General features: G+C 45.9%; 1 protein-coding gene across 2 annotated transcripts in view; it reads left to right on the forward strand.

The window, feature by feature from the left end:
- Nucleotides 1-14,814, forward strand: part of DCAF12 (DDB1 and CUL4 associated factor 12) — a 39,687-nt gene extending 24,873 nt beyond the window's left edge. For both annotated transcript variants that reach the window (XM_054502797.2, XM_054502795.2), the window contains exons 5-9: nt 4,482-4,675; nt 6,214-6,279; nt 9,569-9,731; nt 13,416-13,594; nt 14,494-14,814. In XM_054502797.2, the coding sequence (XP_054358772.1) occupies nt 4,482-4,675; nt 6,214-6,279; nt 9,569-9,731; nt 13,416-13,594; nt 14,494-14,652 (761 nt within the window). In that variant the 3' untranslated portion in view covers nt 14,653-14,814. The remainder of the gene's footprint in view (nt 1-4,481; nt 4,676-6,213; nt 6,280-9,568; nt 9,732-13,415; nt 13,595-14,493) is intronic.
- The last annotated feature ends 3,491 nt before the right edge of the window (nt 14,815-18,305 follow it).

An 18,305-nucleotide genomic window follows, 5' to 3' on the forward strand; every position in this document is an offset into this window, starting at 1 on the left:
AGTAGCTGGGACTACAGGCATGTGCCACCGTGCCTGGCTAGTTTTTTGTATTTTTTTGTACTGATGGTGTTTCGACATTTTGCCCAGGCTGGTCTCGACCTCCTGGCCTCAAGCGATCTGCCTGCCTAAGCCTCCCAAAGTGTTGGGATTACAGTGGTGAGCCACTGCGCCCAGCCAGGAATATAAAATTTCCTTGCTGCAGGTTGCTCAGTTGTACTCTAGAAAGATACCATTTTAGCTTGCCACCAACAGTATATTCAGGGCTCAATTCACAGAAAAGTGTTCTTGTTTTTGTTGTTGTATTCAGGGCTCAATTCACAGAAAAGTGTTCTTGTTTTTGTTGTTGTTGTTGTTGTTGTTTGTTTGTTTTGAGATGGAGTCTCTGTCATCCAGGCTGGAGTGCAGTGGTGTAATCTCGGCTCACTGCAGCCTCCGTCTCCTGGGTTCAAGCAATTCTCCTGCCTCAGCCTCCTGAGTATCTGGGATTACAGGCGCACGCCCGACTAATTTTTGTATTTTTAGTAGAGACAGGGTTTCACTGTGTTGGTCAGGCTGGTCTCAAACTCCTGACCTCGTTATCTGCCTGCCTCAGCTTCCCAAAGTTCTGGGGTTACAGGCGTGAGCCATCATGCCTGGCCTAGGTTTTTAAGTGCTTTATTATTGTTTGCTAAGAAAACTGATTTATCTTTTTGAGCATTCATTTTATGTAAAACAGTCATTCTTTTTTTTTTTTTTTTTTTTTGGAGGCAGGGTCTTACTTTGTTGCCCAGACTGGTGGTGTGATCCCAGCTCACTACACCCTTGACCTCTCCAGGCTCCAGTGACCCTCCCACATCAGCCTCCCGGGTAGCTGGTAATACAGGTTTGCGCCACCGTGCCTGGCTAATTTTGTGTTTTTTGTAGAGACAGGGTTTTGCCATGTTACCCGGCCTCCCAGAGTGCTGGGATTAAAGGCATATACCACTGTACCCAGCCTAGAATAGTCGTCATTATTATCTTTTTTTTTTTTTTTGAGACGGGGTCTCACTCTGTCACCCAGGTTGGAGTCTGTGGCACAATCTCAGCTCACTGCAACTTCTACTTCCCAGGCTCGAGCTATCCTCCCAGCTCAGCCTCCTGAGTAGCTGGGACCACAGGCATGCACCACCACGCCTGGCTAATTTTTTGTATTTTTGGTAGAGTTGGGGTTTCGCCATGTTGCTCAGGCTGGTCTCAAACTCTTGAGCTCAGGCAGTCCACCTACCTCAGCCTCCCAAGTTGCTGGGATTACAGGTGTGAGCAGTAATTCTTAATAAAGAACGGTCTAGTACAGTCATTCTTAATAAAAGGATTGTGGGCTGGGCGCAGTGGCTCACGCCTGTAATCCTTGCACTTTGGGAGGCTGAGGAGGGCGGATCACCTGAGGTCAGGAGTTCAAGACCAGCCTGAACAACATGGAGAAACCCCGTCTCTACTAAAAATACAAAATTAGCTGGGCGTGGTGGCACATGCCTGTAATCCCAGCTACTCGGAAGGCTGAGGTAGGAGAATCACTTGAACCCAGTAGGCAGAGGTTGTAGTGAGCCAAGATCGTGCCATTGCATTCTAGCCTGGGCAATAAGAGTGAAACTCTGTCCCCCCACCAAAATAAATAAATAAATAATAAAGGAATTGTGGCCGGGCACAGTGGCTTACACTTGTAGTCTCAGTATTTTGAGAGACTGAAGCAGGAGTTTGAGGTCAGGAGTCCAAGACCAGCCTGGGTAACATAGTGAGACCCCATTTCTACAAAAAAATAAAAATAAAAAATTACCTGGGCATGAGGATACATGCCTGTAGACCCAGCTACTTGGGAGGCTGGAGCAGGAGAATTGCTGAAGCCCAGGAGGTTGAGGCTGCAATGAGCTATAATCATGTTATTGCACTCCAGCTTGGGTGACAGAGCCAGAACCTGTCTCATTTAAAAAAAAAAAAAAAAGTTGGGGAGGGTTTGTGGTCCCTGTGGGTTCATGGAAAGCCCATGGATTTCAGGAAATCCGTGGATCTCCCTGAAATTGAATGTAAAATGTGGTGTTTTTGTGTAATTTTCTAGAAAAAGAGGCCTAGTCTGGGTATGGTGGCTCACGCCTTTAATCCTAGCACTTTGAGAGGCTGAGGTATGAGGATCACTTGAGGCCAGGGGTTCAAGACTAGCCTTGGCAACAAATTGAGACCCCATCTCTACAAAAAAAAAATTAAAAAAATAAGGCTAGACTTGGTGGCTCATACCTGTAATCCCAGCACTTTGACAGGATGAGGCAGCTGGATCACTTGAGCCCCGGTGTTTAAGACAAGGCTGGGCAATATGACAAAACCCTGTCTATACAAAAAAAAATGCAAAAATTAGCCAGGTGTGGTAGGGCGTGCCTGTAGTCACAGCTACTCAGGAGGCTGAGGTGAGAGGATCACTTGTGCTCAGGAGGTGGAGGTTGCGATGAGCTGAGATTGCACCACTGCACTCCAGCCTGGGCAACAAAAAAGGCTGGGCGTGGTGGCTCACTCCTGTAATCCCAGCACTTTGGAAGGCTGAGGCAGGCAGATCACAAGGTCAGGAGATCAAGACCATCCTGGCTAACACAGTGAAACCCCGTCTCTACTAAAAATACAAAAAATTAGCCAGGCGTGGTAGCGGGCCCCTATAGTCCCAGCTACTCAGGAGGCTGAGGCAGGAGAATGGCGTGAACCCAGGAGGCGGAGCTTGCAGTGAGCTGAGATCGCACCACTGCACTCCAGCCTGGGCGATAGTGCGAGACTCCATCTCAAAAAAAAAAGCCAGTCATGGGGGTGCATACCTACCTGTTGTATTAGCTACTCAGGAGGCTGAGGCAGGAGGATCACTTAGGCCCAGGAAGTTGAGCCTGCAGTGAGCTATGATTGTGCCACTATTGCCCTGTCTACCCTGAGCCCCAAAGTGAGACCCTGTCTCTAAAAAAAGAGAGACATAAGGGGGTCCAAGGCTCAAAAAAGGTTAAGCACCACTGCTCTAGAGGGGAGGGTTCCCAAGCCCTACTGCCCACTAAAAGTCAGCTGTGGATGCATGCCAAGAGACCTAAACATTTGGCATAGAAAATTACTAAGCTTTGGCCAGGCGCACTGGCTTACGCCTGTAATCCCAGCACTTTGGGAGGTTGACGCGGGCGGATCACAAGGTCAGGAGTTCGACACCAGCCTGGCCAACATGGTGAAACCCCGTCTCTACTAAAAATACAAAAATTAGCCGGGCGTGGTGACGTGTGCCTGTAGTCCCAACTGCTCGGGAGGCTGAGGCAGGAGAATCGCTTGAACCCGGGAGGTGGTGGTTGCAGTGAGCTGAGATCATGCCATTGCACTGCAGCCTGGGTAACAGAGTGAGACTTCATCTCCAAAAAAAGGGGGAAAAAAAAAAAAGAAACAAGAAAATTAGTGAGCTTTATCAAAATGTATAAAAAATTCTCGTTAAAAAATTTCGAGTAAGGTGCGGTGGCTCATGCCTGTAATCCCAGAACTTTGAGAGGCTGAGGCAGGTGGATCACTTGAGGTCAGGAGTTTGAGGCCAGCCTGGCCAATATGGTGAAACCGCGTCTCTACTAAAAATACAAAAATCAGCTGGGCGTGGTGGCACATGCCTGTAGTCCCAGCTACAGGCTGGGGCAGGAGAATCGCTTGAACCTGGGAGGCGGAGGTTGCAGTGAGCCAAGATTGCGCCATTGCACTCCAGCCTAGGCATCACGGCAAGACTCCATCTCAAAAATAAAAATAAAAATAATCAGCAGGGCATGGTAGCATGCGCCTGTGATCTCAGCTACTTGGGAGGCTGAAGCAGGAGAATCGCTAGAACCCAGGAGGCTGAGGTTGCAGTGAGCCAAGATCGTGCCACTGCACTCCAGCCTGGGCGATAGAGCAAGACTCTGTCTCAAAAAAAAAAAAAAGCAGGGCAGGTGTGGTGGCTCACACCTGTAATCCTAGCACTTTGGGAGGCCAAGGCAGGCTGATGGCTGGAACTCAGGAGTTCAAGACCAGCTTGGGCAACATGGTAAAACCCCGTCTCTACTAAAAATACAAAAAAAATAGCCGGGCATGGAGCAGGCACCTGTAATCCCAGCTACTCGGGAGGGTGAGGCACGGGAATCGCTTGAACCCAGGAGACGGAGGTTGCAGTGAGCTGAGATCGCACCACTGCACTCCAGCATGGGCGACAAAGCGAGACTCTGTCTCAAAAAATAATAATAATAAAAAATAAATTTCAACAACCATGTCAAACTTAAAAGTTATCTTTTAATGCCTAGACCTTAGGTGAATAATTCTCTTAGTGTAGCTATTAAAATGCCTACTGCTCTGTGTTTAGGGTGGGCCATCTGGCCAAGCTTCAGCACATATGAGGATGATGCACAAACAGCTAGACTATGAAAGCCCTCTTTGGCGTCTGTGGGATTTCCCATAGAGGGGTGGGTATATCTGACATCTGTGTTCTCCTGGCCCTGCAGGCTCACGTGATGGTTCTATGGGACTCTGGGAGGTGACAGATGATGTTTTGACCAAAAGTGATGCGAGACACAATGTGTCACGGGTCCCTGTGTATGCACACATCACTCACAAGGCCTTAAAGGACATCCCCAAAGAAGACACAAACCCTGACAACTGCAAGGTTCGGGCTCTGGCCTTCAACAACAAGAACAAGGTATGAACTTGTGTAGGGATCCCTGACGTCTATTCCTCTTGCTTATGTCTTGGGATATGCACTCCTTTTTCCTTCCCCATCAGTGCTTGCTACATAGCATGGTTCTGAGCCCACAGAACACCTCTTAAAGGCTGAGTGATGCTGGTGAGAAATTATAACTGAGGCTCTGAAACCCACCCCTTCAATTGGTCTCTGCAGTATTTCTCTGAGTGGTCTATATTTGTGGGTCAGCCTCACAGAATTCCCCTAGGGCCACCCTGATTTGACTGTCTCTCATTTGCACATGCCTTTGCAGGTGCTCTATTCTGGGCATGATTTTCATACCTGCTTCTGAAAACAATCACTTTTTTTCTCTTTGGTATTCATTCCTTTTTTTTTTTCTTTTTGAGACTGTGTTTTGCTCTTGTCACCTAGGCAGGAGTGCAATGGCACGATCTCAGCTCACAGCAACCTCCGCCTTCCAGGTTCAAGCAATTCTTCTGCCTCAGATTCTCAAGTAGCTGGGACTACAGGCATGCACTGCTACACATGGCTAATTTTGTATTTTTTAGTAGAGATGGGGTTTCACCATGTTGGCCAGGCTGGTCTTGAACTCCTGACCTCAGTTGATCCACTCTCCTTGGCCTCCCAAAGTGCTGGGATTATAGGCGTGAGCCACCACGCCTGGCCAGTATTCTTTACTGCCTACTTTCCCTTCACATTTCCACTAAGTCTTACCTTACTGAGTCAGATCTGATGCTGAGGTTTTAATAAAAGCAGAGTGTCACCCAGGCGCAGTGACTCATGCCTGTAATCCCTGCACTTTCGGAGGCCGAGGCAGGCAGATCACAAGGTCAGGAGTTTGAGACTAGCCTGGGCCAACATGGTAAAACCCCATCTTTACTGAAAATACAAAAAAATTAGCCGGGCATGGTGGCATATGCCTGTATTCCCAGCTACTCAGGAGGCTGAGGCAGGAGAACTACATGAACCTGGGAGGCGGAGGTTGCAGTGAGCCGAAATTGCGCCACTGCACTCCAGCCTGGGTGACAGAGCAAGACTCCATCTCGAAAAAAAAAAAAAAGCAGTGTCAGAATATATACCCAGAGCCAGAGAAAGGCTTCTCCAGAATCTGAATCAGGCCACAGTTTGAAGGGTAGTTCCCTCAGCCTCCTATCCCATCTATATTTATGGCCTAAGGGTAGATTCATCTCTCCTAGATTAGACTCTTCACTTATAGAAATTCTCACACTAGATTATGAAACTGTCCTTCACATGTGTGCCCTGCTTTAACTCTCCAACAGGATGTTGAGGGAGTGATAGCATAGTGAGGAGTGTTTCAACCATGGGTGCCTATGTTATTGCTGGCAGCCTCAATTTAATATGCCATTCAGCTAGGTTCTGTAGGGTGAAGTAATGGTCTAATAATTACTGGCACCTCTGCTGGAATCATCACGAGACAGGAGTAAAGGACCCTGACCTTAGAATCCTCGCCTGCTTATTATCGTACATTAGTTGCTATAGATGATAATATAACCTGGTTTTCATTGCTCTTGTAGGAACTGGGAGCAGTGTCTCTGGATGGCTACTTTCATCTCTGGAAGGCTGAAAATACACTATCTAAGGTGTGATGAACATGATTTTGTGGTTTTACCTAATAATTCACCTAACAGTTAAAATACTGTAATTCTTGCTGAGCTTTTTCATTCATGTTTATTTTATCTATTTATTTATTTTTGAGGCAGAGTCTCGCTCTGATGCCCAGGCTGGAGTGCAGTGGTGCAATCTTGGCTCACTGCAACCTCTGCCTCCTGGGTTCAACCAGTTCTTGTGCCTCAGCCACCTGAGTAGCTGCTGGGATTACAGGCGTCTGCCAACATGCCCAGGTAGTTTTTTGTATTTTTAGTAGGAACATGGTCTCACCATGTTGGCCAGGTTGGTGTTTTTATTTTTAAAGACAATAAATATAGGGTCTCACTCTGTCACCCAAGTTGGAGTGCAGTCATGGCTCACGGATCAGTGCAGCCTTGAACTCCTGGGCATAAGCGATCCTCTTGCCTCAGCCTCCCAAGTAGCTGAGACTATGGGCATGTGTTACCACACCCATGTGGTTGTTTTTTTTGTTTTGTTTTGTTTTTTTAATTTTTTGTAGAGACAGAGTCTTGCTATGTTTCCCAGGCTGGTTTTGAACTCCTGACCACAAGTGATCCTCCCACCTTGGTCTCCCGAAGTGCTGGGCATTCAGGCATGAGCCATTGCACCTGGTCTCAATTCTTGTTTAAAAGACCAGTTCTCCAAAGCCCTGGGCATGTTTTTGCACAGTACATGAAATTTTGAGTCTGGTATGCCTCTCTTGCAGGAAAGTCTTTTAAAGAGTAAGACAGGGTGATTCTTTCATATTGCATAAGCTTCCTGAGAGGCTCCTTTGACAAGCAGTCCTCCTCAGCAATGCATTTAAGTATTTCTTTATAGATTGATGACTACTTGGCATGCTGTAAGGGAAGGAAAATCTAAGTGTTAGGAACCTTTGGCAATTGAAGATCAATCAAATTAAGATAAACCATCTCTGAAATAATCATGTAAGGTAATGAGAAAATAGACTTAATTTACAATACAAATTGATCATCCCTAATCCAGAATGCTCCAAAATCCAGCTGGGCACAATGCCTTTAGGCCTGTAATCCCAACACTTTGGGAGGCTGAAGCAGGAGGATTGCTTGAGCCCAGGAGTTCAAAACTAGCCTGGGCAACACAGTAAGACCCTATCTCTGCAAAAAAATTTTAAAATTAGCCATACATTGTGGCATATGCCTGTAGTCCCGCTACTGGAGGGTAGCAGTGCTGAGGTGGGAGGACCATTTGAGCCGAGGAGGTCAAGGCTGCAGTGAGCCGTAATTTTGCCACTGCACTCCAGCCTGGGTGACAGAGCGAGACCCTATCTCAAAAAAAAAAAAAAAAAAAAAGGCCTGTCGTGGTGGTTCACACCTGTAATCCCAGCACTTTTGGGAGGCCGAGGCAGGCGGATCATGAGGTCAAGAGATCGAGACCATGCTGGCCAACATGGTGAAACCCCGTCTCTACTAAAAATACAAAAATTAGCTGGGCGTGATGGTGGGCATCTGTAGTCCCAGATACTTGGGAGGCAGAGGCAGGAGAATCGCTTGAACCCAGGAGGCAGAGGTTGCAGTGAGCCGAGATCATGCCACTGCACTCCAGCCTGGCAACAGAGCAAGACTCTCTCAAAAAAAAAAAGGCTCCAAAGTCCAAAACTTTTTGAGCACCAACACAATGCCACAAATGGAAAATTTCACATGGGACACCTTTGCTTTCTGACGGGTCAGTGTACCAAACATGGTTTAATGTGGAAAATTATTTAAAATATTACATAAAATTATCTTCAGTCTATGTGTATAAGATGTATATGAAACATAAATGAATTTTGTGGTTAGACTTGGGTGCCATCCCCAAGATAGCTCATTACATATATGTAGATATTTAAAAATCTGGGCCGGGTGCAGTGGCTCACGCCTATAATCCCAGCACTTTGGGAGATCAAGGCGGGTGGATCGCAAGGTCAGGAGATCGAGACCATCCTGGCTAACATGGTGAAACCCCGTCTCTACTAAAAATACAAAAAATTAGCCGGGCGTGGTGGCAGGCACTTGTAGTCCCAGCTACCCGGGAAGCTGAGGCAGGAGAATGGTGTGAACCCAGGAGAATGGTGTGAACCCAGGAGGTGGAGCTTGCAGTGAGCTGAGATCGCGCCACTGTACTCCAGCCTGGGCAACAGTGCGAGACTCCGTCTCAAAAAAAAAAAAATCTGGAGAAATCCGAAATTCAAAACATTTGTAGTCACAAGCCTTTTGGATAAGGGAGATTCAACAAGCAACTTTTACATAGAGTTAAACCTACTTGTGAATCATTTGTCTTTTTTTTTTTTTTTTTTTTTTTCTTTGAGACAGAGTCTCACTTTGTTGCCCAGGCTAGAATGCAGTGGCACGATCTCAGCTCACTGCAACCTCCGCCTCCCAGGTTCAAGTGATTCTCCTGCCTCAGGCTCCTGAGTAGCTGGGATTACAGGCATGCACCCCTACCCCTAGCTAATTTTTTGTATTTTTAGTAGAGACGGCATCTCACCAGATTGGCCAGCCTGGTCTCGAACTCCTGACCTCAGGTGATCTGCCTGCCTCAGCCTCCCAAAGTGCTGGGATTACAGGTGTTAGCCACCACGCCCAGCTTTTTGTCTTCTTCTTATCCTGGAGGACTTTGCAAGAGGAAGCAGAGTTCCAGGAATTAGTGATTCCTTCATGTCACAATAGCCTTTGAGCTCCACTGACCTTGTATGCTGTCTTATGTGTAGTATGCACCCACTGAGGATTTGCTAACTGACAAAGACCCAGGGTTAAGGCTGATGTGGGTTATCTGGGATTAAGCTAGTCCCATGGGTGTGCTTTCTATAGCGTACAGTTCCCATTCAGGTGGGAAGGTGAGCTGAGGGTAGCCAGAGATCAGCCTCTTTATCTGAAAAGCACTGAGGTGGCCCTTCCTGGCAGACAGAACAGAGTGGGACCATGGCTTTAGTGCCCTGGAACGATTCCCAGAAACAACCTGAATAGTTGAAACAGCCTACCAAGAAAGGCCTTGGCCTTTCCAGCTACTTCTGATTATTTATTCCAGATTTACCTTTTCCCCAACCTGTCTCCTTCAGTATCTAGGTCTTACTGTTTATTAACATTCACCTTCTCTTTCTCCTGTATACCTAGGGGTGGAACAGAGTGTTATTTCTGTAATCAGGGCTTGATTTTATGTGGCTTTCTTGTATGAGGGAAGCCCGCCGAGGTGGGAGTCCAGAAACAATATCCCTGCCTTACCCTCTCTGCTGATGCCATGGTTATGTCTCTCCTCTATTTTCAGCTCCTCTCCACCAAACTGCCATATTGCCGTGAGAATGTGTGTCTGGCCTATGGTAGTGAATGGTCAGTTTATGCAGTGGGCTCCCAAGCTCATGTCTCCTTCTTGGATCCACGGCAGCCATCATACAACGTCAAGTCTGTCTGTTCCAGGGAGCGAGGCAGTGGTAAGAGTCCCTGTGTGCACCTCAGGCCTACAGCTACACTGCATATGGGTTCTGACTTTCAGTTTCTTTGTTGGTTTCCAAACAGGTATAGTGCTCTGTATGGAACATATGGAAGTGTGTTCAAAAAGGGGAGCGACGGCTAGGCGTGGTGGCTTACGCCTGTAATCCCAGCACTTTGGGAGGCCGAGGCAGGCGGATCACCTGAGGTCGGGAGTTTGAGACCAGCCTGACCAATAAATATGGAGAAACCCCGTCTCTACCAAAAATACAAAATTAGCCAGGCGCAGTGGCGCATGCCTGTAATCCCAGGTACTTGGGAGGCTGAGGCAGGAGAATTGCTTGAACCTGGGAGGCAGAGGTTGCGGTGAGCTGAGATCGCACCATTGCACTCCAGCCTGGGCAATGAGAGTGAAATTCTGTCCCAAAAAAAAAAAAAAAAAGGGTGTGGGGGAGTGACACAAAAGGGCACTAGACTTTCAAACACCACAGACAAATGTGTGGCCACAGAAGCCTTTGCTGGGAGCCACCAGTCAGGGTATTAGTTAGTAGTTTCCATGTTCTTATAGAAAGCTCTACTTTTTTTTTTTTTTGAGACAGAGTCTCACTCTGTTGCCAGGCTGGAGTACAGTGGCGCGATCTCAGCTCACTGCAACCTCTGCCTTCTGAGTTCAAGTGATTCTCCTGCCTCAGCCTCCCGAGTAGGTGGGACTACAGGCACAAACCACCACGCCCAGCTAATTTTTGTATTTTTAGTAGAGACGGCGTTTCACCATGTTGGCCAGGATGGCCTTGATCTCTTGACCTTGTGATCCGCCTGCCTCGGCCTCCCAAAGTTCTGAGATTACAGGCGTGAACCACTGCACCTGGCCGAGAGCCCTACTTTCTATCCTGTGGTAATTTTTTTGCTGTGGTCCTGCCTGAACTAAAATTCTATTTATGCTAAGATGTGGCATGGTGGGATAAGGAGGAAGTTTACAAAGGGCATGAGGAAACCTCAGGGTAATGAGTATGTTCATTATGTAGATTGTGGTTATGATATCATGAATATATATACATATGTCAGAACCTCAAATTGTATACTTTATGTGTCGTATATTATATGACAAACCTCAATAAGGCTGAAGAAAATACTGAGTTTAGTTCTGACCACTGAGTAAATTAAGCTTCCACCTCAAATATTTTATAACATATTCTCTGTAAGAGCACCCTCATTCTTTATTGAAGAGGGAAAAAATACTTACTCTAGTGTACTTTGAAGGTTTCAAAATACCTTTTTCTGACATCCCATTTCATCATACCAAGAACCTTGTGGGAAGCAGATGAGAAAACATAGTTTTACATATAAGACCTAGAGCCAGCTAAATAACTTGCCCAGCATCACACAGCTTGATGGGGGAACAGCTAGGGACCAGAATCCAACTTAACAAATTGTGTTTTCTTTATCTCACTTTATCCCGTTTCTCACTTTATCCTGTATCTCACTTTATCCCGTTTCTCATGCAAAAATATGGCTGTGTTACCCTGAGAGTCCTCAAAGGCACACTGTGGATTGCAGTTCACCCTCTCTTTTTCAAGTAGTGTTTATTCCTATGCAGATACTGCAAAGTAGCTTTTGTTTTGGGTTTTTTGGGTTTTTTTTTTTTTTTTTTTTTTTTGAAGACAGGGTCAGGCTGGAGGAAAGTGGCGCAATCTTGGCTCACTGAAGCTTCCACCTGCCAGGCTCAAGCAGTCCTCCCACCTCAGCCTCCCGAGTAGCTGGGACTATAAGCGTCTGCCACCTCATTCAGCTAATTTTTGTTATTTTTGTAGAGACAGGTTCTCATCATGTTGCCCAGAGTTGTCTCAAACTCTTGGGCCACCCACCTCAGCCTCCCAAAGTGTGTGCTAAGATTACAGGGATTACAGGCGTGAGCCACTGTGCCCAGCTATTTCTTTTTTGTTGTTGTTGTTGTTGAGATGAGTCTTGCTCTGTCATCTAGGCTGGAGTGGAGTGGTGTGATCTCAGCTCACTGCACCCTCTGCCTCCCAGGTTCAAGCGATTCTCCTGCCTTAGCCTCCTGAGTAGCTGGGACTACAGGTGCGTACCACCATGCCCAGCTAATTTTTGTGTTTTTAGTAGAGATGGAGTTTCACCATGTTGGCCAGACTGGTTTTGAACTCCTGACCTCAAGTGATCTAGTCGCCTTGGGCCTCCCAAAGTACTGGGATTACAGGCTTGAGCCACCGCACCTGGCCTATTTGTTCTTAATTATAGTTAAAATGCTTATATTTTAGAACAAAGAATAATGTACAATGAGAGTAGTAGAGAAAGGAATAAATAGGGCCGGGCACGGTGGCTGATGCCTGTAATCCCAGCACTTTGGGAGCCTGAGGCAGGTGGATCACCTGAGGTCAGGAGTTCGAGACCAGCCTGATCAACATAGTGAAACCCTGTCTCTACTAAAAATACAAAAAAAATTAGCTGGGTGTGGTAGTGGGTGCCTGTAGTTCCAGCTACTTGGGAGGCTGAGGCGGGAGAATCACTTGAATCTGGGAGGCGGAGGTTGTAGTGAGCCAAGATTGTGCCACAGCACTCCAGCTTTGGCAACAGAGCTCAAAAAAAAAGAGAAAAGACTAAATAGGTTTGGCTGTAATAATGTATGCAATGAAAAGTTTTAAGAGATTTTTGGTACTGTTTAATGGGGGTAACTTTCATACCTAATAAGGAAATACTGGTTCCACAAATATTATCCAGTTCTTATGTGCCAAGAGACATCTTCATATCCCAAGCACTGATTTGATCCCCAAGTACAGCAGATGTGTTTTCCTTGTGATCTAAAGTAGTTACATGACTTGTCTTAAATGTCTTTGGGTATTTAAGTTCTGGGCTTTTTGCCACTCTCAAAACACCTAATACTAGATAAAGACTTCTTGCATTGTGGCCGGGCACAGTGGCTCATGCCTATAATCCCAGCACTTTGGGAGGCCGAGGTGGATCACTTGAGGTCAGGAGTTCAAGACCAGCCTGGCCAACATGGCGAAACCCTGTCTCTACTGAAAATGCAATTAGCTGAGTGTGGTGGCGGGAGCTTGTAATCCCAGCTACTTGGGAGGCTAAGGCAGGAGAATCGCTTGAACCCAAAAGGCAGAGGTTGCAGTGAGCCAAGATCGTACCATTGCACTCCAGCCTGGGCGACAGAGCGAGACTCCATCTCAAAAAATAAAAAAAGACTTCTTGCATTTGCCACAGTAGTGATTTTAGGTCAAATATAAGGAGTTGTTGATGACTTAATGATTTATAAATATGCAGATTACCTTGAGTTGCAGTGTAGGTTGGAAACATGATGGAGAGAAGCTTAGAGTTATGAAAGATGATTCCAGAGTGAGTTGAGAGGAAGCAAGGAAGTTCTGAGCACTTATGGTCTTCGGCCAAAAGCATCTTGAGCATCATCGGAAATCTGACACTTTTCCAAGGCTTCTTGGACGGTTTCTGTTAGTGTGTGGATAGGCAGGATGGCATCAAATCCTCTCTTTGCTTTTGCATGAGCTAACTTGCCATTGGGAAAACACTGTCTGATACTTTGTGGGGCAGGTGGAGGGGAGCGGGGTGGACATTGAAAACTCAGTGTTGGAGAAATTCAGGCTAGCAGACAGTCAGCAAATATTCTCTCCCACCTCACTGCCTTTTACTTTTCTGTCTTTCAGGAATCCGGTCCGTGAGTTTCTATGAGCACATCATCACTGTGGGAACAGGGCAGGGCTCCCTGCTGTTCTATGACATCCGAGCTCAGAGATTTCTGGAAGAGAGGCTCTCAGCTTGTTATGGGTCCAAGCCTAGACTAGCAGGGGAGAATCTGAAACTAACCACTGGCAAAGGCTGGCTGGTGAGTAAGCCCCTGCCTGAGATGACTGCTACACAGTAACAGAAAAATTATCTTCCTTTACCCCTCAGCCCCCACTGACACACATCTACTCATACTTTTTCACTAGTAAGAGGCACTCATTGGAACAGGAAAAGACTTCCCCCTGATTTTGCTTTTATGTCTGCACATTGCCTGTGGGAAAACTGAGGCCCAGTAAAACACACTGGTTGACTTAGGATTTTCCCCAAGGCGTAATAGAGCAAGAAGGATAAGGAACCTCCCACCACAGCTGTCAGTGAATTTTTTTTTTTTTTTTTTGAGACAGGGTCACTCTGTTGCCCAGGCTGGAGTGTAGTGGTGTGATCATAGCTCACTGTATGTAGCCTTGAACTCCTGGGCTCAAGCAGTCCTCCTGCCTCAGCCTCCCAAGTAGCTGAGACCACAGGCATATGCACTGTGCCCGGCTAATTTATTTTTTTTTAGTAGAGATAGGGTCTCGCCATGTTGCCCAGGCTGGTCTCAAACTCCTGGGCTCAAGTGATTCTCTCACCTTGGCCTCCTAAAATTCTGGGATTACAGCCATGAACCACTGCGCCCCACCTCCAGTGAATTATTCAAGTGTTTGATTCTTCCTCCTGTGCCTAGCAGGTGGAGGGAAAACAGAACTTTGGTTCTAACTCTCCTGAGAAGAACTGAGCCTTGTATAGCAATTCTTCAGCTGCTCCATTCTTCTCTGACGTTTAGTTGGAAAAATGAGGCCCTGATTCCCATGAGAACCAACCAGCCAATCTCCTGACATGAGGTTGTATCTGTAGAACCCTGTTCCCTTAAGGAGACCAGAAAGCGTTCCTGTCCCTTCCTCCCCCTTTTCCTGCCCCATGGCTAGAGGTGCTAATTGTAGTCTCTTTCTCGTCCCGTAGAATCATGATGAAACCTGGAGGAATTACTTTTCAGACATTGACTTCTTCCCCAATGCTGTTTACACCCACTGCTACGACTCGTCTGGAACGAAACTCTTTGTGGCAGGAGGTCCCCTCCCTTCAGGGCTCCATGGAAACTATGCTGGACTCTGGAGTTAATGACAACTCCCCAAATGCAGAGATTTACACTAACTTCCATTCTCAGTTTCCTTGTTTCTTTTGATTTTTTTTTCTAATTGTGTGAGGCTCTTGTGTTTTAGTGGGAACACCAAAGTTTGCCTATAGTTTAGGCACTTAATAGGAAGAAGCTCTGTACAGAAATCTGAAAGTTGTTTTGTTTTTTGTTTTCCCCTTTGGTAATCAAAATTTTACTATCTTTTATTATTTCTGGCTTTTCAAACATTGTTGCTAATCCCTATTTTTCTTTAAGTGACACACATTCTCCCATCTCTGGCTTCTTTAGGCTGAAATGACATAGTCTTTCTCACCCTTACTTCACTCTTGAGAGGTAGGGCTCCTTTATAATTATATGGTTGCTCTCAGACTTTCTGTGAAAGTTGGGGAGCTGTGTGTGTATGTGTGTGTGTGTGTGTGAGAGAGAGATCTTGTCTGCGTGTGTGTGTGTGATCTTGTGTGCCTGTAGGTACTGTGTGTCACTGAAATTACCTGGAGTGAGGATTACTTGTAATTAAAATATTTATAAAAGAAACAACTTTATTCACAGAGTCCAGCTTTGGGACTAGTCTGTATCTTGTTTTTAAAAGTCTAACAACACTGATAATAGGAAGTAAAAACAGAAAGGAAAAGAAATTACCACTGGGAAAATCTTTTTAGTTAGATTGTAGGCTTCCTGGGGCCTCCCGTGTCAGGACTGCAAAGTGATCCAGCCCTACCTGTCTTCCCACCTGTGTGTCCCCCGTGTGGGAAGTTGGTGTCACTTCCCCTTCCCACCCTCACATCTGCTTAGCCAGTAGCCACACCCCTAAAACATCAGACTCACCATCCAGGTGCAGCTCTAGAGGCTGCAAAAGGCTTCATGGGACTTGAATCCCCATCCTAGCTTCTCTCTCCTTCCCCTCAAGACCTGATCTGGTTTTAAGGGACCTGGAGCTGGGATTCTCAAGTCTGCTAAGATTCACATCCATAGTCCCCTTGGCTTTGAGGAGAATCCTCTCTGCCATTCTTCCAATCTCCCCAATGGGTTTTGCTATTATTTTCTAAATTGGGTTAAGTCTAAGAAGGTGGGGGTGAGCAGGGGGTTTATCTGTGTGTAGTGAGTGCTTCATGTGTGGAATATTCATTTTCTTACTGCAGTGGGACTTGGGGTTGAAGCCACCCCTCCTACTCTGTTGGCTTAGCCCTGAGATGGTGACAGGCTGGCCTGCAGTCAGCATCATTGTGCATGTAACAGCATCAATGTGATTAGTAATTTGTCTGTTCCTCCCTTGAACTGTCTGTTTAGTCTGAGGTTTTTAAACTTGCAGGCAGCTGACTGTGATGTCCACTTGTTCCCTGATTTTTACACATCATGTCAAAGATAACAGCTGTTCCCACCCACGAATTCCTCTAAGCACATACTCCGCTTTTCTGTCAACATCCCATTTTGGGGAAAGGAAAAGTCATATTTATTCCTGCACCCCAGTTTTTTAACTTGCTCTCCCAGTTGTCCCCCTCTTCTCTGGGTGTAAGAAGGGAAATTGGAAAAAAAAAAATATATATATATATATATATATATGTATGGATATACATATATGTATGTGTATATATATATATATATATATATTCATATTCTCCTTTTAATGGTGGGGGGCTGCTGGAGAGGAGAGACAGCAAGTCCACCCTAACTTGTTACACAGCACATACCACAGGTTCTGGAATTCTCATCTTCGAACCTAGAGAAATAGGTGCTATAAACAGGGAATTAAGCAAAATGCTGGATGCTATAGATCTTTTAATTGTCTTAATTTTTTTTTCTATTATTAAACTACAGGCTGTAGATTTCTTAGTTCTCACAGAACTTCTATCATTTTAAACTGACTTGTATATTTAAAAAAAAAAATCTTCAGTAGGATGTTTTGTACTATTGCCAGACCCTCTTCTGTAATGGGTAATGCGTTTGATTGTTTGAGATTTTCTGTTTTTAAAAATGTAGCACTTGACTTTTTGCCAAGGAAAAAAATAAAAATTATTCCAGTGCAAAATGGTGTGAGTGAGTATTGTGTAGCCAGGAGCCTGCCAAAAAGGCCCCACATGACTAGTTGGAAGGTTGGCTTGAGCTGTTGGGATTGCTTGTGGCAGAAGGGGAACACAAGCCATTACCTCCAGGTTAGAGGCAGGTCAAGTGCAGACACAAATACTAAGACCTACTTGCTCCGAGTCCCCAACTGTAGCCCAAGATCAGTTGCTCTGAGGTCCAGCTGAGGGTGGATATGCCCAGGGTACTGAAGTAGTGTGACGTTACTTCTCTTACATAAGTAAGGGTTGGTAATAGGCCGTGTCTGCTTGGATGGTGCCCTGAGAATGACTCTGAAAGTGCTTGCATAGTACTCTGGGAATAGGATATTAATTTTTGTTTTTTGTAGTTGGAACCATAGACCTTCACTGCCCTTTGTAAGGGGAAGACACAGTGACCACAGTGAGTGATGCTCTTCTAGAGCCTATTTGGAGCTGTAGCTGAGAGAAACTGCTAAATCATACCACCCTTCCTCACACAGTCGTCTCTGGGAAACCCACCAGGGCTAGGCCGCAGAGCCTGGCAAGGCCGTCCCTATTCTTCTGCCACATGGTACTTGTTCTTTCCAGGGCAAGCTGGACACAGCTGCTCTATGCACCTGCCTTAGAGACTGACTGGTTCAGAACATGACACATGGGTTCCTATATGATCAAAGGCTGCAAGACAGGAAGGGGAGATGAGTAAGTTAAAGCAATTTGAGAGGGCTCCCCAGAGGAGACAAGTTACATTTGGAAAGGGCTGAAACTAGCCTTTCCTAAAATGAATTTAGAAGGTATTTTTAAAATCTTCATTGTCAGCCGGGTGCAGTGGCTCACACCTGTAATCCCAGCACTTTGGGAGGCCCAGGTGGGTGGATCACCTGAGGTCAGGAGTTTGAGACCAGCCCAGCCAACATGGTGAAACCCCATACCAAAAATACAAAAATTAGCTGGGCTTGTTGGCGGGTGCCTGTAATCCCAGCTATTGGGAGGCTGAGGCAGGAGAATTGCTTGTACCTGGGAGGCAGAGGTTGCAGTGAGCCGAGATTGTGCCACTACACTCCAGCCTGGGCAACAGAGTGAGACTCCATCTCCAAAAAAAAAATATTGTCAAATCATTTTTGGGAAATGCAGATTAGAACAAAGGCAGCTTCATTCCTTTACTATCAGATTTTTTTATTTTTAAAAATTGGAAAGGAGAGCTTTATTTCTCAAAGGGTTGCAGTCTGCAGGGTGGCCATTCTGACCGTCTGGGAAGTACAGCCTCTGGCCAGAAGTCAGAAACACACTGTGAGGGAGGGGCAAAGGGGACAGGAATTTATGTTGAACAAGTTGGCTGAATGTATGTATTTAATAAGCTATAGGAGGAGTCATGAATATTTATAAAAGGAAAAAGGTACACATGTGCAACTGAACTCAGGTTTTTGGTATTTTACTATGGGACTTGTTCCATAGAACATGCTCACAAAGAAAGGTGACTTAGGGAATGTGGAGTTGACTTGGTCTAGGCCTCTGGCCTCCATGGAATCTTGGCCCTGCTCCCATTTTCCAGCCAGACTTTCCAGCAAAGCATGTATCACAGAAGGGCTTTGTGGACTTTA

Source organism: Pongo pygmaeus, chromosome 13 (assembly GCF_028885625.2).
Source record: "Pongo pygmaeus isolate AG05252 chromosome 13, NHGRI_mPonPyg2-v2.0_pri, whole genome shotgun sequence".
Classification (NCBI taxonomy): domain Eukaryota; kingdom Metazoa; phylum Chordata; class Mammalia; order Primates; family Hominidae; genus Pongo; species Pongo pygmaeus.